The following is a 24,291-nucleotide window of genomic DNA, read 5'->3' as shown; positions in this document are numbered from 1 at the left end:
CCACCACCATCCCTGACACAAGTATTGACAAATGGCAGTTTCCACTGCCCACACTGTTGGAACTTTGTTTGATTTTTTTTATTGAGGTTAGCCGTTAATTAAGTTACGCAACACACACCCATGTAGGATATCCCACCAAAGTCAGATTAATTCTTGCAAGCCGCGGAGAACACACCACAATTCAGGCACATACCTGGCATGGGCCTCCACTAGCTGGTCACCCAGGCCTTTAGGGAGTTTCGAACTCCATACCTTGTGGCTTGCAAAGATAGAGTTTTCCACCCCACCATATCCCAGGTGGTTGGAACTTTGTTTGATTTGGTGGCGGCAATTTTTTGTTTTTGCTATATGGTTTAATTTTCTTTGTCTATTTCCTATTATTTTTATTTATCTAAGTGACGTTTTGGTGGGTATCAATAGAAACTATGAGCAGAATATCTTTATTAATTGAGACAATTTACATGCCTAATTAGAAAATATAAGAATTACCTTTTTTTGTTACAAAACGTTTAGACGAGAGCTTGATTACGCTAACCACCATCGCTAGGGCAAACTCACGTACAAAGGCGGACGCACGTAGGCGCCTACTACCTCCCGTGCACCAATAGATTATTTATATATTCTTTTACATTCAGTACAAATGATGGTTTAGTATGATGGGTTGGTGCCTTTATCCATTCTTCTAGACTAGTAGGTCATTATCTCGAATCTTATATAATCAAGTTTGTAACATTTTATATCCAAATTGTTTCAAAGAAAAAAAACTTTTGTTTAAAGGGCTTCTTATAAAATAGTCGCATTTGAAGTCTTTTTGTAAATTGTTAGCTTTCAAGTCTTTTCATATTCATCTTCATTATTTTTTAAAGAGGTTGAGATTAAGAAGACCTCAAAATTTGAGTATTATTAAGCATAATATTGAAACCAAACAAAGGGCAAAGCACCTAAACCTTGCTGGCCCAAAGCGTTACATGAATCTTAATCTTGAAAAATAATGTCCTGTAAGAACACATGAGCACTAAACAAAGGAGGGTCAACAACATGACCACTACTAGCGAAGTGCGCTAATCTATTAGGCATTCTCAAACCCAAAGGGTATTTGTAGTCTTTTGGATACATTGTGGTACATTAAATCAACATTATTCATTAATTTGACATAAACCGTCTCTAACCCAAGTGTGTTACAATATACCCTTTAATATTTTTTAAATGTTTTTTGTATCTTTTAATTTTTATACTATCATTTAATTACAATTTTACTCTAATAAAGTATAAATTTAATAAATGTATTATGAAAATTTAAAATTTAGAAACTTTATTTCATTAAAATTAAAATTAAAATTACATGACAACTTATCTACTTACAAATTCATAAATTATATTTAATGGTTAAACATACTAATATCATGATTATTTAGTGATTCAGTTGATAAATCTGAATAATAGTCATTTGCATGTATTTTAATTATACATAAGAAAACTTGGAAATTATTCATTCTATTTTAAATTATTATTATTTGTCGCTTTTATTTGTAATTTAGTTATTAGTTTTAATAAGTGCCTTTTGTTAGTTCATTAAAAATTATTAGTTTTATATGTGTTGTATATTTAAGGAGTTATTACATATAAAAAATACAAATTTAATTCGAGTTTAGTGTTGTAGTATATTATTTTAACAAAAAAAAAATATAGTTATTTTTCAACTACTGAAATATATATTTACTAAACAATGTTGATATGTATTTATGAACTTATTCACCAAAACAACAATAACAAATAGTTTTAAGGGGGACCCACATGTGCTAGTATGCTAGAAGTAGCCCGAAAAGGCTATTTCTAGCCATTTTAGGCTACTTCTCGCACACTAGCACAGTAACCCATGAGTTGAAGACGGAGTGTGCGACAATGTGGAAATTATGGCACAATAGCACATGGGTTGGAAAATGTCTCAGCTGCACAATTAGCTTCACGGTGCACATGCCAAATCATACATGTTAACACCTCCCCCTGAACGGGGTAATTCCCGGTCAAATCTCCTATGATTTTGGTCACTGGACCGGTGACCGGCAACCTGGTGACGCCAGGTGCCATGACAGCTAGCAAAGTAGCTACATCTCCAACCTAAACCTTGCCATTAAGGCCGCCTAAGGCGGTTCGCCGAAACAGTAAATACATCTTGTGCCGGTTCACATTCTCACATTGAAGGGAGAGCCCAACACTTCTCCCAATGTGTCTATTAAAAGCTCACGTAGATCACTTAAAAAGATAACGTATTCCTAAGTCCTTAATCCCTGAGTTTGAGTTATCTCCTGAATTACTAACTTAAGCTTCGGAGAATCAAAAACTGGCGCACCGCTGACTTTTTGACTTAACACATGTTGTGTGCAGGTCCCACTGAGCTGACACATCGAAATACAAAGCTATGAGAAGTTAGATCCTCCAAATTTAGTACTCGTAACAATATAATAATCAAAATCTAACATAAGAGACACAATCCTCAATGATTCGACAAATCTCAAGTGGCACCATACCTCTATTATTGATTGCAACAACCACCTAAGCAGAATCACACTCAATCTCCATCTTCATTATTATTTTATATGTAAAATTTGTGCACCATAAACTTAAATTTCTAGCTCCGCCACTGTCCACTTAGAATGCATGGAATCGGGTGCGAGTACGTGGAAGCGAAGCGTTTGAAAACGCGGAAGCGTTTGAAAACGCGGAAGCGTTTTTTTTGAAAAATTAAAGAAAATGGTGCGTTTTAGAAGCGTCGGAATAATAAATATATATTATATACTATTTTTATCTTTTATTTTTAATTATTTTATCAAGAATTAAAATAACTGGATAACTATTAATAACTTTTTTTCTAAACCATAATTATCTTTTGTTATAGTAATATTACAGATTCCTTTTAAAATTTAAATAAAAGAAGGTTCGGTATGGTGTGAAGGTGTTGGGCACATGGAAGTCAGAGACATCACTGGATGAAATTGAATAAAAAAAATGTTCGTCTTCTCTCTGTCTCTCTGTCTCATCTTGATTTTCTTCATATCTCTTCCCAGCTCTTCCTCTTCTCTCTGACACATTAAATCGATTGATGCTATTCATTTTTAATCGCTTAAAGAAATTGAAAGAAGATGAGACGACAAGAAGAGACTCAAGACATTGATTAATAAAATAGAGGTAGGGAAGGAATCGCACTTCCAATTTGGAAGCCAACGTTTCCGCCACGCTTCTAGTTCGGAAGCCAACACTTCCACCGCTCCCAAACCCTCTTTTTCCAGAATCGCGCTTCCGTCGCGCTTCCGCTTCCGAAGCGGAAATCGGTCGTCAAGCCAAGCTTTCGTGCTACGTAGCTGTCCACAACCTTAATTATGAAGGACTTGCGATAGATATGTACTTGTCGCACAACCCTCATGTATGGATTTCCGTAGAAGAATTTACAGATCACAAACCAACGAGGCTTGGCAGCGGGGATTGAACCTACCATATAATGTTGTCAGTAACTTCCTGGATTCTATCAACATAAAAAAAATTGATCAACCACAACTCTATAAGAATGTCATCTATAACCAAGAAGGACTCCTTATTTACAACTCTATAACTATAAAATAAAATAGATAATGTTAAATAGAACATGGACGGATACATAACATTAGACATGTTTTCCTTACGTCTAGTCAACCACATGATGTTGTCATTAAAACAACGTGCATGGACCGATCGGAAAAAAGAGACAACACTGAGGAAAATTGATCTTTAACTTTACGTTTAAATTTGTCACAGATATGAAGCGATGGATGTTAGATGTAGTCCGTTTAACTTGCACGAATATTCACATGATGGCTCATAACATACTAAGCCTATTACACATCTATATATTAATTTTCATGTAAGTTAAAGGGAATCAAGATTTGCATCCTAATTTTACAGTTCACACTTCGCATTACTATTATTTAGTTAAATTTTATACGTTGAGACAAAACACATGTTACTAAAAACCAAAACTTAACTTATGAAAAGATAAGATAAAGTGTGTGGATTGTGAAATGGGGAGTGCAAATTTCAATTCCTAAATTTTTACTGTACTTAACACGTTAGTTACTAGATATACATGCTAACGAGAAATCGGGGTGAGCATGGGAACTTCATCTCCAACGGGTACGGGTACGGGTAGAGGGAGCGTGCTAGGGTAGAAAATGACTTTGGGGATGGAATTTTTATTTAATCCTCAACCTCTGATCTGCCCTCCTCATGCCACCATCCCTAAATAAGCTTGATCATTGTATGAAATCTATGAAGGGTATCTAAAAACACTCGACCTAATATTTTTAGCGGGTCAAAATAGTAGTTTGTTAGCTTCTTGCTGACTACTCAGCTTCAATTGTGGTTCTTTCCACAGCACACGAGCTAAGCATTGTTGCGAATATCATGCATTTTTGGTTTAAGGATTCAAGCTTCAACAACTATTGACACTTGTACATCCAACACCAACACAATGCTGCCTTACCAAACCCTTCAAGAAGCAGAAGAAGCCCTCGGCAGAACTCTCAGTGTTGCAGAGAAGCTATGGTTCCGGTACTCGGCTCACAAACCAGACTACATCCTTCACTACCACAACTTCATCTTCCTCATGTTGTTCTACACTCTGGCTCCTCTGCCGTACGTGTTCATCGGCCTCGGCTGGGTCAAGAACATGGACAGGTACAAGATTCAGCCGAAGGTGAAGGAGTCCTTCTCTACCATGTTCAAGTGCTATAAGAATGTCATGGGAAGCTTTCTTCTTGTTGTTGGTCCTCTGCAAGTGATTTCTTACCCTACCATCCAGGTAATGATTTGTTAACATATTCATAATAGCTTAAGCTTTTGATGCGTAATTACGTGAGTTCATTCTTGCGAAATAGAGATTTGATTCATCATATTGATTTTCTGTTTACTATAGTGGATAGGGATTCGGACGAGTTTGCCATTACCATCCTTGGGGGAAGTGTTTTTGCAAATAATGGTGTATTTTATTATAGAGGATTTTGGAAATTATTGGATCCATCGGCTACTCCACTCGAAATGGGGCTACCAGAAGATCCACCGGATCCACCATGAATACGCTTCTCCGATTGGCCTTGCAGCACCTTATGCGCATTGGGCCGAGATTTTGATCCTCGGAATACCTGCATTTCTGGCACCGGCACTGGTTCCCGGCCACATTGTCACATACTGGTTATGGTTCATTTTGCGACAAATGGAGGCCATTGAAACTCATAGCGGGTAAGGGTTTGGAACTCATTTGAAATTGTTTTGTACAATAATTTTTTGTTTAAATGTGCTTTTATTAGTAGCATATGAAGATACTTTCAGTTTAGGATAGCTTATGAAAAGTTTTTGCTACTTCAATTATAAACTCATGAAAGATGGCCTTTGCTATTTGAAAATTAAGTTAAGCAGAAGAGAAATGTATCCTCATTCAGACCAACATAATAACACCTTCTCGTCTTTCTGTAGCAATTATACCACAATCTACTAGCCATCATAGTATTTCTGTAGGTAAACTCGACCTCTCCGACTAGCGACTACCATCACATACCTAGTTCGGCTACAATAAAAATTTCTTGGAAGATTGCAACAAAAAAAAACTATTAGTGTTTACAAAGTTATAATTTTCAGGTACAACTTTCCTTGGAGTCCCTCAAAATACATCCCATTTTATGGAGGTGCAGAGTACCATGACTACCATCATTATGTTGGAGAACAAAGCCAGAGCAACTTCGCATCAGTGTTCACCTACTGCGATTACATCTATGGAACTGATAAGGTTACTTCTTTAGCTCACTCTAGTCTAATCACTCGTATTTTGTTACACTGCCAATTAAGAATACATGTTGAAACATAGCACTAATGCACCAATTGCATACATGTTCAGGGGTATAGGTACCGAAAACAAGCTCTTGAGAATGTAAGTACCTTGTGATAAAACTTACATGTATTCACCAAGTTTATGAAACCATTGTGCGTTTAAGTTATTAACTCAAATATAACCATTTGTTCTCTAACTAGCTGGCAAAGTTGAGACACGAGGATGATGGCAGACGAGAAGAGGAGCCATATCACATTCCTGCCGAGGATCGGAAATCTCAGTGATGTACTTGGGGAACTCCATCGTCGATTACTACCATATCAGTGATATGTTTGTGGATCCAAATAGCAGGAGCTAGTTTAAAGATTAGAGGATGAATCAGATCAGCTTCCATTAAAAGACATTTTAGTGTACTCACTATTTGAAAATAAACACGGAACATGATCAAGGAAAACACCTTTAAGAGTGTTTCTACCGTTTGACAGCACCAAAGCTTTTACCGTGGGTTTCTACTGTTAGAGTACTAAATCATTAACCGTAGTGTCGACTTTCATAACCTTATGTTTTACTTTGGCACATAGTTCAGGCATATGCAATGGAAATCAGAAGTCCACTGGAATTAGTTAGTTTTGCTCAAAACTTTGCCAATGATAAACAGAAGCATACATATGTATGTAACATGTAGTTTTTTGTTCAGATGGCGTCAGCATTAGATCTCTCAAGTTACAGGAGAGCTGGAAAAAGTAAAGCAACCAGAGCCTAATGAAAGTGCAGTTGATACAAAAACATGACAACTGAACCAAACAGTTTGGGTACAATTCCCTGTGCAACATATATGTTTACCAAAACCACCTGAAATCTGTAGAAACCCTAAGTGCTCAAGTATCTTGGGAAATCTATCAAGTTCCAGTTTCAGGTCTACCCTCATCAACTGTGGGTGTAAACGCCTTCATGAAGTTGCTAGAACTATATGGCCTGGGCCTATAGACCTTGTGAAGCATCTCTAGTGTACATTGATATCTCTGTGCCCCGCATAAGTAGTGCACATTGATATCTCTGTGCCCTGCATAAGCTGAATATCCACCTACGAGGTTCCTCTATGAAGCATTGAGGGATGGAGCAACCCAAAGTTTGACCTTTTTATCTACACTCGCTGTTGCCAATATTAGTACTTTCTTATCACCTACAAAAGAAGGAAAAAACATCTTTAACTAACAGTGAAAAGCAACAATGAACTGCAGACACGTGGCACAAAGACGTGGAGAAGATAGCTCCTGATTAAAGGTTAACAAGGGGCCACTTCAAGGCAATAGCACTTTTAGCGAAATAGTTCTGATTTGTCACAATCCTAATTACTGTCCAGGGACAGATGACATTTCTCAAATACAATCCATTGGCCAATTGGCCATCAACTTGTGCTCAATGCTATAAAGAGATGAACTATATAGGCTGCTCAGATGCACTTAGGTTTCATTCTGGAAAAGTGTTCAGGTTGGCCAGACTACACAGTACACACCTAAGCGTCTCTAAGTAGGCATTCAGCGATAGGGTTGTAAAAAGCATCTTTGTATATGGAGTCTGTCCAATAAAAATGAAAAATATTCTCAATAAGAAAGCAATTTTCAAAATACTCAAGGTAGCTTATTACCCATTGGAATAGCCTGTGGTCTCCATGTGATGGATGTGATAAAATCTGCATGACAAGATAAGCATTAAAGACAATTCCCAGGGAGACTATTGAGGTTAACAATTCAAAGCAGCACAAATTGTGAAGTATAAAATAAAAGAGATCAATTCCCCTCATATAACATGTCTTTCTCACCCAAGACAGATCAACTTAAAAGCTTCAACATATAACATATGTCTAGCCCACCCAAGCATGTCTTGCTAAAATAGAGATGTCAGTCATACAGTTAATTAGGTCTCTTGCATTCAATCATTACACTTAAATGATCAGATCATTCTTAATCGAGATTTAACTTCATACATATGATATATCTACACAGTAAGTATGACAATGACATAATAACACCGCAGAAACTATCAATCTATCATATAGATGTAAAGAAGAGAACTTAAGGCAACTTTTAATTGTGAATTATCTAATAAAGTAACAAAAAAAAAAGGATGGCAGAAAGGATATGAGGAATAAGATTATCTGACCCTCAATCATACCTTCGTGGGCTTTGTCAGCCGTGTCCAAAACCTTTCCAGTTTCAACGCATAACCACTGCAATGTTGAACCATGGGTTGCCGCCAAGATTTTTCCATCAGGAGATAAACTCAGACGATCATAGTGGGGACTACTGCCACCAAGTGGAATAGAAAACACCTTGAGAGTTTTTGGATCCTCATCCATATGATATCGAACTTTGAAAGAACAGAGAATAAGGTTAGTGCAGGAAATTCAATTTACCCAACACCAGGAAAAAAAAATATAAAACCTGATCACTATGAAATGATCCATGCAGATGATACAACAGGATATTGTTGTCATCCAAAACTCAAAGAGACAACCAGCACCAACGCTAGGATTTATTGTTGATTTGTTTCACATGAGAAGCATACTATTTATTGAATGGCAGCTTTGAATATCTTTTATAATAGAGGCAACTAAAACTTGTTTTTCTCTGAAGGGCAAGTTTGATTTAGTTTTGAATTACAACCAAACAAACAGAAAAAGTGGATTATCGCCCATTATGAAACAGTCTTTTGAGGGATTGGAAGAAAACTGTTTTTGAGTATTCACAAATCAACTCTATGATCATACTTACTGAAGAAATTAGACTTGTGCAAAAAGAATTACTATTTGTTTCATTTGACTACTGTTACTCTCTAATTTTCTATAACACCATGAGTCAGTAAGTATTCCGTGCCAAACACACGTTACATAGGTGCATGTTCCTGACAAAGGATGGAAGTACATACGGTAATTTTAATTTGTTGATACATACCATTGATATTCCAAACTCTAATTGAACCATCTTTCGATGCTGTGATAATTTGTTCCGAGTCCGGAGTAAAGCATAGCCATGTTACTGCACTCTGAAAAGCAACCAGATGAATTTATGATAATTAGAATTTAAGAAAAATATACAACTTTTCACAGCAAAACAAAAAATCAATTGTATACAGATTGAAAAACATGCAATTGGTAATTGAAACCAAAATTTAGCTTCTTGCACTCCCTTGGGTGTGGTGCAGGATTACATGTACAGTAAACATATGGTCATGTGCTCATGCTAGCCTGCAACTGGCTTTGTAATTATAACGCAATCCTAAACAAATAACATATGAATATAATAGAATCACTTCACTAAAGAACTAGCAAAATAAAATATAAAAAAAAAGTTAAAACATTAAAGGACAATATTTGGCTAGTGCTAAACATTATGTTAGCACCGTTAATTGAGATCAACATCTGCTATTCTATAGCAAATTCAAAATTATCAAGCTTCCTCTTTTTTTATAGAAGAACAAGCTTCTAGATATGAAGCAGGGAATTTTGCACCAGTAATAGAATTACAAAGATAATTTGTGAAGGCAAGCATGAAATGATGTAGTTTACATAATAATATATAACCTTATGTCCTTTAAGTTGCATGGCTTTTGAAACCTCCTTGACTGATCCATCCTTTGAATATACGATCTCCCACACCTGCAGTTTTAACAAGCATATTAGAATACATAAGGTTCAACATTTTGTGTTTTTTTTTTATGCTAATAGAATCCAGGAAGTTACTGACAAAAAAGTGAGCAGCTTATAGTTGCATGAAGAACTAAGCTACTAATTAAAGTAATTGGGGAAATGTGAACTATCTCATCTCGATTAGATAATCATACATTTGATGCCATAACATCTTAAATTTCTGTGTTTACTAAGTCAGTTGCACATGCTCAACATATACGACAGCAAAATGCATGTATTTTAAACACCTCTAATTGCACTGGTATAGGATGACATGGAACTTGTGAGACAATGTTGCAGTTAGCAAGCATCTATCATTTCTCTCATGATAAAGAATCTTTTTTACCTTTTTTTTGTTTTTGTTTTGTTTTGTTTTGTTTTTATACTACAGATTAAATCATATTATGAGCTGCATCTATAATCAGTGAAAGGATGTTTGTTCATCATCCTTAAGAAGAACTAAAATTAAATTCTTAAAACAGGGAACTTTTTGTTTGGCACTTCTAAATACCCCATATTAGTGGACTTTGATAAAGCCAGTAAAAACTGATATTAGTGGACACATTAGAGACATATACCTTCACATCAGCAGTAAAAGCTGCCGCAGCAATGAAACGTCCATTTGGTGATAAAGCAGCCATGTTATTTTTCAACTGATTTGTGTCAACATGCCCCAAGTTCTTGCCAGTTTTACCATGCCAAATTATGATGTCAGTACCTAACGTGCAATAAAAATAATTAGAACCACAATAGAGGTCATAAAATGACTGATAACCACATTACTTAACCCAAATTTCTATGCTTTCCATTAGCATACTTAAATCTTGTCAAGTAACCTTCAGTTTGAATTGTGAAGGATACAAAGTTAAGATTTAAGACTGTACCTTCAGAACAAGAAGCAATAATTGCACTCCCATCAGCAGTGCCATAACTTGCTTTGGTCCCAGATAAGGTGAGAATACCTAATTTCTCATGAATCTTGTGCTGCTCCCACTTGATTTCTGGGAGAGGAACCTTGGATGGTGGATCGGATTCATTAGAAACTTTCGGTTTTTCCACCCCACCATACATGTACAAAGAAGCACCAGTCAGATTTTGAGAAGCAACAACTAAGGACGATGCATCATCAGAAAATGAAACTGCTACAGGAGGGCCACCGACAGGCGTATTTATTTTCAGAAATCTGTGGAGAAAGTCACATAATTTGATTAACGGAAAGAACAAATAAGCATGAGCCTATGTGGTAATGCATCAAGATAATTGACATTCATACTTGAAACTTTTACTCGAAGCATCGTCCAACTTGAATACCCTGATAATTCCATCCGCACAAGCTGCAGTAAATCATGATAAGTATGATATGAAGTAAATCTTATAACACGTTCTCAATGACAGGTAACTCCATTTTCTAACAATCAGAATAACATAATGGATCAACTGTCAATGAATGACTTCTCATACCAGACAAACATTACACAAAAATCACACTAGTCTACCTGTATCTTCTATCATCAAGACAATTTTTCTCTACAACATTGCTACTACGCGAATGCGCAGAATCACAAACCTCATCTCAAAACCATCCGAAAGCACCAACAACATCCTATACTTAAATCGAACAACATTTTATCGGCAGTGAGCTCATTCAGTGATTACCTGTGGCCAAACTCCGTCCATCAGGAGAAAAACACAGTCCATCAACGGAATCTCCATGACCTTTCAATGTATTCACATCCAAAGGATGGTGCTTCTTGTTGTGATCCTACATTTCGACATCGAAAACATCAACACCACACTAAAACACATCCAATTCGAAACCGAAAACATCGATTATCAACACCTACAGACGCAGAAACACTCAAAATCAACATGCAACTCAATCAAGCCTCGTAATTTAATTCTGAGACCTTGATCGACGCCGTTGGGGGCTTTACCTTGTCGGAGGCGTGAGACTTCTTATGCTGCGAGGGCTTGGGAGGTTGCTTCTTCTGATCGGCCTGGAGCTCCGGTTTGGAAATGGACTGGACTTCGGAGCTCCGTTTGCGGAAGTAGGTGCTGAAGAAGACGAGGGCAATGACGGCGCCGATGAGGACGGAGAGCGCCGCGATTGGAAGAACTGGATCCATTGGCGGACGGTGAGGATTGGATTGAGGTGTTTAGGTTTTGATTGGAGTGAGTTTTGGGGAAATTGGGAGGAGGTCTGGATAGTTTTGGCAAGAAAATTAAAAATGAAACTCTGGGTTTATAATTATTTTTCTTTTCTATATGTAATTTGTTTTTTTTTTACGGAAAATTCTATTTGCACATCTAAATTTACTATTTGAACCTCCAATAATTTTTGTAAAATTTTAATTTCTTTTTTATATTCTTCTAACTTAAAAATCTAGAGAACTCTTCTCCTCTTCCTTTTTACCGTGTCATATTATATGAAATTTAACATGAGTGATCTATACATTATGTTCTAAAATACATACGGTAAATATGTGAAATTTTGACCGAAAAATAAGTCAAATAACGAAATTTACTCTGTAATTTTAAAATTAACTTTCTTTCTGAATCGGCGATATTATTAATTTTTAGACATTGGCGAGGGTGATGGCGCAGTGTCAAAGGTGAATCGCAAACAGAGAGAGAGAGAGAGCTCGCCCTGTTTGTAAAAAGACCCAACGAAGATTGAATTTGAAATGAGAGAGAGTTTCTTTGTTTTTTTTTTGGTGGAAGAAAAATAAGATGTGGGTAGTTATGGGAAAATTAGCTACCAGTTTTTAAATTTTATTTACCATTATAATCTTTACATATTAAAAGTTGTTTTGAACTATTTTATGGTCTAAGGTTATTTATGTGATTTCACACGTATTTTGATTAACAAAGTGAGTTCTGATTATTAGAGTATAGATTAAGTTGTCCATTTATCGGAGAAAGTGGTGAAAAATGTCTTTTGGTGCGACATATCCACATGGTTCAACTCTTCATATGAGAGGAAGAGCTAATCGCATGGATCATAGGGACAAATCAATGCTTTCGGGTTGGCATACCGGGTATAGAAGGCCTGAGGGTAATCTCCTGCATCAATCACAAAGCAGTACATGGATTATTGAAAGAAACTGTGTAATTGAACTGGTAATTTTATTTGGTATTTTTTTTTTCCTGAAAAGAAATGTATATAAATGCTTCAAAAGAAAAAAAAATGACTCTACCCTCTTATTAATTCATAGCAACAGACCTGAAGCTCAAATTCAAGCCCTCAAAACCCTCAAGAGGTTTGTAACTTCAGATTAAAACATATATCTGATCAGAGATCAATACTTTCATTTGATTTACCATATGATTATGCTAAGAAAAATCAATCAACAGATCAAACACACATCTAAAAAAGCCGGATTCATTACCTATATCGAGTACCATAATCACTAAAGACAGTATGAATCATAATATAACTGATATCACAAATCTGAAACACATCCATATACATGTCGTCATGTGTTACCAAGATCAGAGTGAACACTAATTCAAAATGTATGGATAACATAATAAACTAATTCATTTCCGATGCAGAATCATAATGGCCCCTTCATGTATGGGATACCATCCCGTATTGGACTTTTGGATATGAACAACGATTACCACCAGTATAGAAGTATATATACGCATCACGGAGCTGCTTCCTTTACGTAACTTGTACACAACCATGCTATTTCTGACAAAAGACAAGAGAATTTTGCATTGTTTCCTTCCCGATACCAAAGAGTGAGGGCGATATGTGGTTACACCAAAAAAATGATAATGCAACAAGCTAGATGGCTAACCTTTTTAATTCCTAGAGCAAAGGTCTGGAAGTCCATTGCCACTCGCAAACTTAGAGTTTAAGGCCATCAACTGATAGTTCTTTTTCTGATAGTAGCTTCAGTTTCTGGAACATGTGGAATAATCGTAAAAAGACCCATACACATTTGAGTAGGGATAAATATCTTGTGCAATTTTTTATCTATAAATATATGGAACATTGACTTAATAATAAAATGTGTGGTCCTATCTTAACTGCATGTTGTAATTTATGAGATTGTATAAACGAAGTGGTGAGAATAGTATGTCCATAGATAATGTGGTTGAACACTAAAAAGCAACTCCTATATGAATTGCATGCAGTTTTTGATGCGATTGCGCGCAGAAGAAAATGATGATAATAGTATACGCATACATACCGTGATATATTGTGGGGGTTCTTGGATACTCGTAGTTCCAAGGATTACTTCCCTTCTCAATTTTGTTGTCATCTTGTAGCATGCTCGTAGCTGAAGATTGCATTGATATGAAACATGAAAAAATATCTGTAAAACCACAGTATGTTGATATTGAAACACTACAGAAAAGTTCTTGACAAATCCTACCTCTGATCGAGTTGCACCACCAATCATAAATACAAATACACGCCGTCCCAGCTTCTTGTAATCAGTAGAATCACCTTTCAAAACTGAGTCGCTACAAAAGTTGTAGAAGAGCAACAAATAGTTGATATCTAATTAAAACTTGTGCACCTTAGAGTTTTTATATCAACATCTTTTAAATTGCAAAAGAAAAAAAGCTCAGATTTGTAATCAACAACCAAATACTAAATCAGATATCATCTTGTTACTGAGAAAGAATGTTGGGAGTGCAGGGAATATGGCCATATAGACTAGTATGGTATCAAAAAATTCAATTCAAGAGATGACATTACCACATTTTGACAGTTTGGAAATCTCTGCACATTTAGTTAACTAGATACGGAAACTGTGAGGCTACCTTGAATATCCATCATCAGAATGCCGCGCCCGTCCCCAATTTGCCGTTCTCCTTGATCTTATCGAATGAGGATTGGTGGACGGAGTTGAGCTTTCAGATGTACTTTGAGTACGCCTCTGACTTCCTGGTTCATGAGCTGGACCAGATTCATTCATACATGAATACTCATTCTTTGGTAATAGACCTTTGTTAAGATTTTCAATGAGCTCCTAGAAAAAAAATCATCTAATCAGATACTGCTTTTATATTAAGAAAAAACAATATAATGAATCTCCAATTACAAATCCTGCTTCTGTAAACTAATTTAGCTTCAACTCCATTTGTCATTTGGACAAATTCTTCTCTACCTTTCTTATTTGGAGAGAAGGTTTTTGTTTATATTATACTTTATGAACAACACTTGTTTGTTTAAGTTCTTACTACTAAAGATTGTCATACTATCTATTGATTTGTCAGAAGGTGAGTGTAGAGTGGGGTTGTAATTGAAATTAAGATAGCAACAGTTGATAAATGCTGTGTAGAGAATATATGTGGAGAGCTCGCAAGATGTCTAAGCCGACATACCTCCATCAGTGGAAAAAATCTGAATAGTTGCCACGTTTCCTCCTCTTCACCTTCACGATCCTTTCTTGCTGCTTGTTTTGTCTGATTTTTGAAACAAGAGAATTATGAACTGAAGTCTCTTGCCTTCCCTGCTGCTTGTTTTTTTTTTAATAGAAGATTATATAATAACAGACAAGAGCATTTGATGCTTACCTTCGCATTATTGAACTTGAGTGAAAAGCTACCACTCGTCTTTTTGGATTCTGATGATCCCTTGAGCAATCGCATGTTATTAACGACCTTCATGTCCTCAGGTGATAACTTTGCCAACTAATAAAAAGAAACCAGTCGCCTTAATATTAACTTTTCTTTCTCTTCTAGAGATTAGCCAAACGTACAAGTCATAATATTAAAAAATAACCCGAGATTACAACACTAATAATTGAAAGAAGTCGAGGGTCTTTACTTCTTCAGAGAAAAATATGCAACAACAAACTACGATGATTACCACATGGTAAAAAAGCAATTGAAAGCCATAGTTACCTGCATTAGCTTACTAGCTTTGTCCCCTTCAAACTTCTCAGGATATACAGAGGCATAAATCATTAGCAAACGCAACTTATTTTCAGGACTCGCATCCTGCATAAATCAAAGAAATGAATTAAATACTATTGACTATTGAGTATCAAAGTACCTAATACTCAAGCTCAACTACATATCCGTTGTACATCACCTGATTGGTTCTCAGATAATTGATGACATCCTTGGCTCCTGCATCCCCAAAAACAAGATCCTGCTCCAGTTGCCCAAGGTCTCTTAGCCCCTTATCCCTGATAATTCTGTTTATTTTCCCTGCAATCTAAGACAGAAGAATCCAGAAAAATTTAATCAGCATGAAAGACTACAACAACAAAAAACTAAAGACAGGAGACGGGAGGAGGAAAATATAACAGCAAGTATTAATTATGTACTAAGATAAAAATAATTTTCAAAATCTGAAATGTAATTCTATCTAGTTCCTTTTTTTTTTTCACATCTAGCATCTCACTCCTCCTCTATTTTTAACCATAGAAGATTAGAAGATAGAATATTGCAAGGTACTGAGCTCAAAAAAATCTAGAACTTTAAGAAATAGCTTAATAGTTCTGAGTGTAGCTGGTTCCACAAAAGCATACAAAGAAATTGAATCCCACCTTTGTGATAGGTTAGTGCATCGTGAATGTATTCAAAGTATAAGCATAGAAAATCATTTTAACCACACATAATGCCTGAAATGGATCAAACAGACCTCAACATGGAGAGAAATCTTTTCCATTTGTTCAGTGTACTGTGGTAGAGCTTGAACCATTTTCTGCAGATCCCGTGTAGATAATTCATTTCCATCTCTACACAAATTCATATTATAAATTAGAAGTCTACGGTAACAGTAACATGAGCCTTAAGAACTTATAATAAAAAAATAGTCTAGAACCATAAAAAATAAGCCAATAGAATAAATAATGCCTAAAGACCCTGTTAGAAAACAACTTCCAAAGTTCCTATTAGACATCAGCAGAACTAACCTTGCACTCTGTTGGAGCTGTGCAGCTTTATTCTTTGATTGAAAGGTGCTAAACTTGTCGCTCAATCGTTCACTAGCCTGGTATTTCAGTTAGTGGACTATAGTATTTACACTTGTAATACATTCATGTAACTGAAAAGTTTAAGGTTGAGGAATATACATCTGCTATATGTGTATGGCGAATCTCGAGCCAAACTGGATCATTATCTTCCAAAAGGACCTCCTTTCTCTCAGGATCTCCACCAGTTTTGCTAGGAACCTAATATAAAATATGGCATTCCTATATTTAGAGAAAATAACTGCAAATGTAGACAGGCATTAAAGTAAAAAGGAAAAGGGTTATCCGAGCAGCAAGGCATACCTCATGTACATATTTGTTGCCATCCATATCTAATAGATCATGACACATAGCATCATAGGTCCATTCATGTATGACAGGAGCAATCTATACATGTGAACACCACACACTTAAGAAATCAAAATATAAGAACATCGGAAAAAAAAAAAACTAGCGAATACAGTACAATAATAACCTGATCGACAGATCTATCCAAGATGAGTAAGTCGCATGTTTCTTTCTGTGGAAAGTTCGGAATTGAAGATTTATACTTCAAAATAATGTTCCAAACAGCACCAGCAAGCTTTGTAGGCAATAAATCACGAGGTGATGCTTCTGCAGATTCATCACCTGCCTTGGAAGCACGGTATCGCACAGATGGAAGCTCCTGAGAGAACATAACTTGTTTGTACATTATCAGCCAAAAAGGAAAAGTAGGAAACCGCCAAAAATTGTTTGGATTAAAGCGGCAACTGTGCTGTTACTACAATCATAAAGAAACCAAGCGTGTTGGAAATAAGCCACTAAGCCAGGAGCAGTACTGCAGTACTTAAGGAGCCTCGTCTAAGTTATAGCATCCTAACGGACCAACATTTTATATTTAAAAGACCGTACCTTCATTGAAGCAAATACTGTCGCAATTCGAGTTGCCATTATGCTCAAGCACTTCTCGATTCTCTTAGAATTCTCAACATTACCAAAGAGCTCCTCCAATGCTCCATCTTGATCAGTGACAAAAGCCTGCATTAAAATGATGATCACACTGAAGAAAGTATCTAATACATGCTTTTGTAAGCAGCTCAAGAATGAAGTCATTGCTAAGGAATGCTAAAGGAAATGACAGTTACCTGATTATCTATGGGAAAGTATTCTAGATTCATCTGCATATTTCCAACCAAAATGAACTGTCAAAATAACTGCTAGCTAGATGTAAAAGCAATGAGAAGACACTTTTTAGTTTTCTTTACCTCTCTTAAAGCACCTATACGTGGTAAAACACTTGTATCACTCTTTATGTGATTTATAAGTTCCTTTGGGATAGGTGAACTGAAAAATACAAAGGCCCTGGAACAGGAAAACAAAGATACGCAAGAAAGCAAAAGGAAACCACATTTAGATACTGTTGTTAATTGAACGGATTAATATAAAAAATTTAAACAAAATTTCTTACTTTCTGTATAAAGGCTCCCTCCCAGACATGTCAGACAAGAACATAACAATACTGCATGCTAGCAAAAGATAGGGTTAGAAAGAGTAAACGAAAAGCAAACCACAAACTGAATAAAGAATGTATAGTTTTACAAATTCTTTACTTCTCTTTTGAAGGCTGTATATAATAAATAACATCCATTGAAGGCAACGGTTCCCTCCTCCGGAAAAGGTCTTCAACCACTGAGAAAAACATAATCAAGTTTTAGTAAATTACCAACGAAACAAGAAACATAAAAATATATCTTCGGATGTTTACATGATACTGTAAACAATCACTTGAATAACATAGCCATTGCAGTGCACTCACATTTTAATGATTCATTGTAATCTTGCAAAGCTGGGTAGTGATCACTTCACTGGAATAAACCTTTGAAAAGAAGGTAAACTCTCCGATATTTAGATTCCTTACTAATCTCATTTCTTCCTAAAGTACCATCTAACTCACTCCATATTCCAGCTTATTGTATCCTTTCAATTTTACAGTCTCATTTCTATTTCAACCATGAGTCCATTCCTCAGCCAAATACTTGATATGTATTAACAATTGGAATTACTATGAGCAAAAATTACGAAAAATATAAAGCCCACATAAAAAATTGACACAAAGATTTCCTGCGTCTAACGCAAAACAGCCATTCACATTGTAATAAGACTGGAGATACGCCCGAATTTGGGAAGCAAGGACGCATAAAAATGCACAGGGAAGATTAAGATTTCCTCACATGAAATTTCTTGGTCAGTGATATCTGCCATTTTACATGAATGGGACATAACCTTCACTGTTACTTTATCCATGATGAGCACCTATAGTGGAACAATTGAGGATGATGAGTCACATTTGCTGAAAATAATTTAATATAAGTAAAAGAAACTCTTTTCCCTGCAAGTAATTCATGTTCACCTAACCAAGTACATAATGATGAGTACACAAAAACTTCAAAAGCAAAAACACATATTTGAACAGACCTTCCAAGATTTGGAATTCTCCGTTCTAGTTGAGCCAAGCATTTCGTGCAATAACCCTACAAAACCATCCAAAGAGACTGAATCACAAACACAGTTCATCCATGCATTTAGCAACTCTAGTGAATCCAAGACAACCGTGAAAATAATCAATCCAATCTCTATCTCATCTTCATCTATCAATCCTTTTTCCAAAGATTTTCAGTGAGATTTGAAACTGTCCGTCCTAGGATTTCAAAGGCTTGTCTATGACCTTGAGAACATCATTTAATCTAATGGCATGGTGATGAATTCATAAATAAACAACCGACCCAAAAACTTCATATTTCATCTCCACTCATATTTTTGTGACAAACTAGAAACTGCAGAAGATTATTCAAAATTAATCCAGAATCAATGTGCCATTCTTTGATCCTACATTTGATCAATCATGATCTGGGGTTTCACAGTTTTCTACCTCATGCGTGTTATCGGAATATCAACCGGTAAAGAAAGAACTTACGGTCACGGCTGAACTGACGAAAACACTTGTACTCCGACACTGCGCCATGGGAAGAGGTTTCAGAGTCTGAAAACGACATCGATCGTTGCAGCAGACAAAGCAAATTATTATATACACCAGATTTTCGATTGATAAATTAAAAAGAGAAGCATTCATCGATTGATAGAGAGATAGCGGGAGAAGAAAGAATGAGTTGGAGAGGCGAGAAAGAAGTGGGAAAGAAGAGAAGGTCGTTACAGGAGGCTTGGACGTGTCACATGAAGCATCACCTTCGCCTTCGTTTCATGTTTGTCACAATACATAAAGAAGGAGACTCCTTAAGATTACTTTCGGACATTTTCTTCATGTTTATAGTATTATCGGGTTGACTACGTCCCCAGTGCCAATGGTCGATCGTTTTTGGAGTGACACATATTACATTAGAGCATCTTAAACGTAAAGGAAAAAAAGAATTACATCAAACTGATTGCAACATTAAAGCCACAAGGAAGCTCATGTATGATTCAAAGACATAAACCGAAAGAGCAGTTCTTGAATTTTCGGAGAATTATGAATCTAAAGAATTTGTCATCACATCCCGAAATCATCTTACTACTACATTATTGGTATTCAACGAGAGAAGCTCATTTCCCACCCAAACTGGGAGTGATTATACCTGTTATCGTGAGCTCGAACAACTGTGTTGGAAGAACTGATAAAGCATGTTATTCATGGTGGTGTTAACAACTAGGTTTAATCATTAGGATTAGTGCTAACAGCAGTGCAATATTCTCCAATTTTTCCTATAAATAGATAGCTTAGCTTTGTATCAATTCATCAAAATATCAATACAATTCTCAATATTCAAGTTGGTATCAGAGCATACTTACTTGGTTGGTTGCAAATTTGCTCCACCGTTTTTTCTCCCGTTTGGCGTAGGTGTTTTTTGCCAGACGTCCGGTTTTTTGCTCCACCGTTTTTTCTCCCCTCCGCCGTCGCCTCTGCTCTCCGACGTCATCAGCTCCCGGTCGCCACTGCCTCTTTCGATTGCCAGTTCCGACACCGCTTCCAATCACCCGGATCAGCGTGCCCAGATCGGCGACGCCCTGCTCCGACCGGCACCCTGCTAGCTTGACAACGACGTGCTACTCATGCTCGGTCCAATCTCCGACGTTCCCCGTCGTCGCCTCCTCGCCGACGCAGCAGCAACGACGACGACCCGAGACCTGGTGATCCGACCTCGGCCCTCTCGGTCCACTCTCCGACGTTTCCCGTCGTCGTCTCCTCGCCGACGCAGCAGCAACGGCGACCTGAGACCCGGTGATCCGACCTCGGCCCTCAATCCCACATCGGCCTCCGGTTGTGAGAACCCGAATAACAAAACAAAGAGAATGGTTTTTTTATTAACTTGGAGACCCGACCCGAGACCCGACCCGCGACCCGGCCCTTTTTCTGCTGCATTGTCCGTGCTTTTTCACCGACAATGCTTGTGCACCCGAGGCAGGTTCCTATCAGTTTTTTGGTTTCCGCTGCATTATTGCTGATTTGTGATTTGATTTGATTTACAATGGGTTATGGAGATGAAGAAGAGAGTTCTCAGGTCCATGATGTTCAGAAATTTGAAGTATCTGTCAAGAATTCTGAAATTGGTTCTTTTGGGGGAGCCAAACTCAATGAGGCCAATTTCCGTAAATGGAAGAGAATTATGACCGCCCATCTCCGAGGAATGCACAAGCTAGGGCATGTAACCGGAGTAACTAAGGCTCTCAATGAAGATGTTGTTGTTGCCTACACTAAATGAGACGATGATGATGATCTTGTAATGTCTGTCTTGTTCAAAGCTATGAATGAAAAGATACTTGATCTGGTGGCAGAATGTGATACCGCGCATGCAATATGGAAGACATTGGAAGTGCTATTTACTAATGACTCTGATTTTATACAGGTTCATGAGTTAATGTGCACAGCTTTTGCAATGCACCAGGATGGACAACCGGTGGCGCAATATTTCACCAAGCTGAAGAATATTTGGGCTGAGATTGATGTGAAATGTCCTTGCATGATCAAGAATCAGGAGGATATTGTTTGGTACCAAAAAGAGAAGGAGCTTGAGTGAGTTCACCATTTCCTGAAAGGTCTTGATGCAAAGCATAACAGTGGGAAATAAGAGCTGCTCCGAAATACCGAACCCCCTAGCCTAATCACAGCTTTCACATTTTATCCGTAAGGATGAGTCTCAGCATGAGAGTCTTCATAAGACACAAGTTGAAGTTTCTAGCCTTACTGTTCAGGCTAGATCTCCAGCACCATCCCTTCAGCAAGCAACTTCAGCTCCACTTCCTAAGCAAGGACCATTACCAGGCTTCGGGAATTAGCCCCGCCCTCCTTGCTCTTATTGCTATGATACAAATCATGCTCGTGCAATCTGTTGGAAGTTGTATCCACACCTTAGGCCCCAGAGACCTAATTATCGTCCTAAGGCGAAAGTGGCTATTCAACTAGTCCAAGAACCAGATATCTATGGTGTGGTTGGACATGATCATCGTACATCAGGAGGAGCAACACCCATAGCATCAATAGCTGGTCGTGGTAAGATTGGTGTGGCTTTACATATTTCTCACTTTGTTGGTTTTGATACATGGATTATTGATTTTGGTGCGTCCGATCATATGACTTATGACAAATCTTATTTTACTATATTATCTCCTCCACCAGTACCATATGTTACTAATGTTAATGGTGAGGTCTTCCCCGTATTAGGGAAATGGTTAGTTCGTATTACTCCCACAATAGAGCTTCACAATGTGTTATATGTACATGCTTTATCTCATAATTTGATATATGTCCCACAATTGAACGTTGAAGCTAAGTGCTCTGTGACATTTTTTCCCATGTATATGATATTTCAGGATCTTCTCACCGGGGAGTTAATTGATCGGGGGTATCTAAGGGGCAGGTTGTTTCATCTGGATCAGACATATGCGGGGGAGAAACCAGGGGCACCATCCCGGATCGCTTTACTCTCCACTTCTGATAAGCTAAGTGAAGTTTGATTATGGCATCGTCGCTTGGGGCATCCATCTTTTAGTGTTATGAAAAAATCCATGCCTACTTTTTTTCTTGGTGTTGATGAGTCAGTTTTTCGTTGTGAAACATGTGTTTTGGGCAAGAGTCATCGATCTACTTATTCCCCTAGTACTTCTAATAAAAGTACTAGTCTTTTTGAATTAATTCATTCTGATGTTTGGGGACCCTCCAAAGAGTCTACTGTGTCGGGAATGCAGTATTATGTGTCATTTATTGATGATTGCACACGCTTTTCATGGATTGTTCTTCTTAAAACCAAAGCTGAGGTTTTTTCGGCTTTTCAAGCCTTTTATACCACTGTCCAAACCCAATATAATGCCACAATTAGAGTTCTTCGATCTGATAATGGGGGGGGGGAATATGTGAATCATGCCTTTCAAGCGTTCTTTACCACCCACTGAATTGTTCATCAAACGACATGTCCTTACACACCTGAACAGAATGGAGTTTCCGAACGAAAAATCGTCATTTACTTGATATGGCCCTGTGTATTCTCTTTAGTGCCCATATGCCTAAATACTTTTGGGGTGATATTGTCCTAACTTCTGCTCACCTCATTAATCATCTTCCATCACGTGTCCTTGAAGGCAAAGTTCTATTTGAGGTGCTTACATCCCATTAATCGTTTTCAGTTGTGTTGTTTTTGTCCATCTTCCAAAACATCAGAGGTCTAAGTTGGATGCCCGAGTAATAAAATATGTGTTTGTTGGATACAGTGGACATCAGAAAGGGTACAGGTGCTATCATCCACCTACAGAAAGTATTATGTCACTATGGATGTTACTTTCTTTGAGGACATGAGCTATTTCCCATCTTCTAATACTGCTCTTCAAGGGGAGAATTCATATTTTGAAGAGCTGTATCATGAAGGGGGTAGACAAGTCAGCCAGGAGATATGGTGACAGGTTCGATTGAGATTACTGATGTGTCAACTACACATGCACCACCAGATGATTCTGGTATAGTCACTCCAGAGATTCAGGTACCGGAAGCTGACAGCACAACTGCCCCTCCTGCCTCCCCTACTGTTGTTTATACCCCTGATCAACGTTTCCCTGATACAGAAGATTACTCATTTGAGGTTAGTCGTTCTATTGGAGCTAATACTGGTGAAGCTAATAGTATACAATATGTCTTGCCAAATAGGTCTACTCGGGGTCAGGCAACAAAAAAATATGAACCTGCCTTTCAGGATAAAGCTAAGTATCATGTGGCAAATTTTATGTCTACCAAAAGATTGTCTAAGTCATATGAATCATTTTTGAATCAAATTTATGATGTATCAATACCTAACAAAGTGCAAGATGCATTGGGAGATCCAAAATGGAGGAAAGCGATGGAGGAAGAGATGGAAGCATTATAGAAGAACAATACTTGGGAGCCTGTATCTCCACCACATGGCAAGAAGGCAGTTGGATGTCGTTGGGTGTTTACCGTGAAGCATAATCCAGATGGGTCAGTGAGCCGGTATAAAGCACGCCTAGTAGCAAAAAGGTTCACCCAGACATATGGCATAGACTATGATGAGACATTTGCACATGTTGCAAAGATGAACACTATTCGGGTATTGCTCTCTTTTGCTTCTACCTTAAACTGGCCACTTAGACAGTTTGATGTTAAGAATGCATTCCTTCATGGAGAACTTACAGAGGAAGTGTATATGGATCTTCATCCTGGATATGTGGCAGCTTCTCCTGATAACTTTGTATGCAGATTGAGGAAGTCCTTGTATGGTCTTAAATAGTCTCCTCGTGCTTGGTTTGGAAGATTTTCATAATTCATG

At 37.3% G+C, this 24,291-nt stretch overlaps 3 protein-coding genes across 4 annotated transcripts; 1 reads left to right on the top strand and 2 right to left on the bottom strand.

Moving 5' to 3' along the window:
* The first annotated feature begins 4,501 nt into the window (after positions 1 to 4,501).
* LOC126801542 (methylsterol monooxygenase 1-1-like) lies at positions 4,502 to 6,138 on the top strand. Its single transcript, XM_050528925.1, has 5 exons — positions 4,502 to 4,831; positions 4,946 to 5,268; positions 5,665 to 5,812; positions 5,921 to 5,953; positions 6,055 to 6,138. The coding sequence occupies exons 1-5, from the start codon at positions 4,502 to 4,504 to the stop codon at positions 6,136 to 6,138; spliced, it is 918 nt and encodes a 305-aa protein (XP_050384882.1).
* Positions 6,139 to 6,502: 364 nt separating this feature from the next.
* On the bottom strand, positions 6,503 to 11,751 carry LOC126801540 (uncharacterized). The gene is made up of 10 exons (XM_050528924.1): positions 11,477 to 11,751; positions 11,199 to 11,304; positions 10,816 to 10,876; positions 10,427 to 10,725; positions 10,121 to 10,260; positions 9,438 to 9,512; positions 8,809 to 8,899; positions 8,030 to 8,224; positions 7,503 to 7,547; positions 6,503 to 7,037 (listed from the first exon to the last, which is right to left on the bottom strand). Exons 1-10 carry the CDS (start codon positions 11,666 to 11,668, stop codon positions 6,952 to 6,954), a joined length of 1,290 nt encoding a protein of 429 aa, XP_050384881.1. The 5' UTR covers positions 11,669 to 11,751; the 3' UTR covers positions 6,503 to 6,951.
* A 1,647-nt stretch (positions 11,752 to 13,398) lies between these two features.
* LOC126802187 (protein transport Sec1a-like) lies at positions 13,399 to 19,521 on the bottom strand. Of its 2 annotated transcripts, none has more exons than XM_050529767.1 (21): positions 19,443 to 19,521; positions 18,944 to 18,999; positions 18,700 to 18,781; positions 18,079 to 18,157; positions 17,937 to 17,987; positions 17,734 to 17,830; positions 17,614 to 17,646; positions 17,381 to 17,506; positions 16,962 to 17,153; positions 16,790 to 16,873; positions 16,589 to 16,687; positions 16,430 to 16,506; positions 16,156 to 16,252; positions 15,601 to 15,726; positions 15,411 to 15,506; positions 15,081 to 15,197; positions 14,889 to 14,969; positions 14,325 to 14,533; positions 13,931 to 14,021; positions 13,745 to 13,834; positions 13,399 to 13,452 (listed from the first exon to the last, which is right to left on the bottom strand). In XM_050529767.1, exons 1-21 carry the CDS (start codon positions 19,519 to 19,521, stop codon positions 13,399 to 13,401), a joined length of 2,016 nt encoding a protein of 671 aa, XP_050385724.1. The 2 variants fall into 2 exon arrangements, with proteins under 2 accessions (XP_050385724.1, XP_050385725.1); XM_050529768.1 differs by having other exon boundaries at positions 13,931 to 14,016; positions 14,359 to 14,533.
* Between the last annotated feature and the right edge of the window lie 4,770 nt (positions 19,522 to 24,291).

This window comes from Argentina anserina, chromosome 7, assembly GCF_933775445.1.
Source record: "Argentina anserina chromosome 7, drPotAnse1.1, whole genome shotgun sequence".
Taxonomy (NCBI): domain Eukaryota; kingdom Viridiplantae; phylum Streptophyta; class Magnoliopsida; order Rosales; family Rosaceae; genus Argentina; species Argentina anserina.
This window is presented reverse-complemented; position numbering and strand designations above follow the sequence as displayed.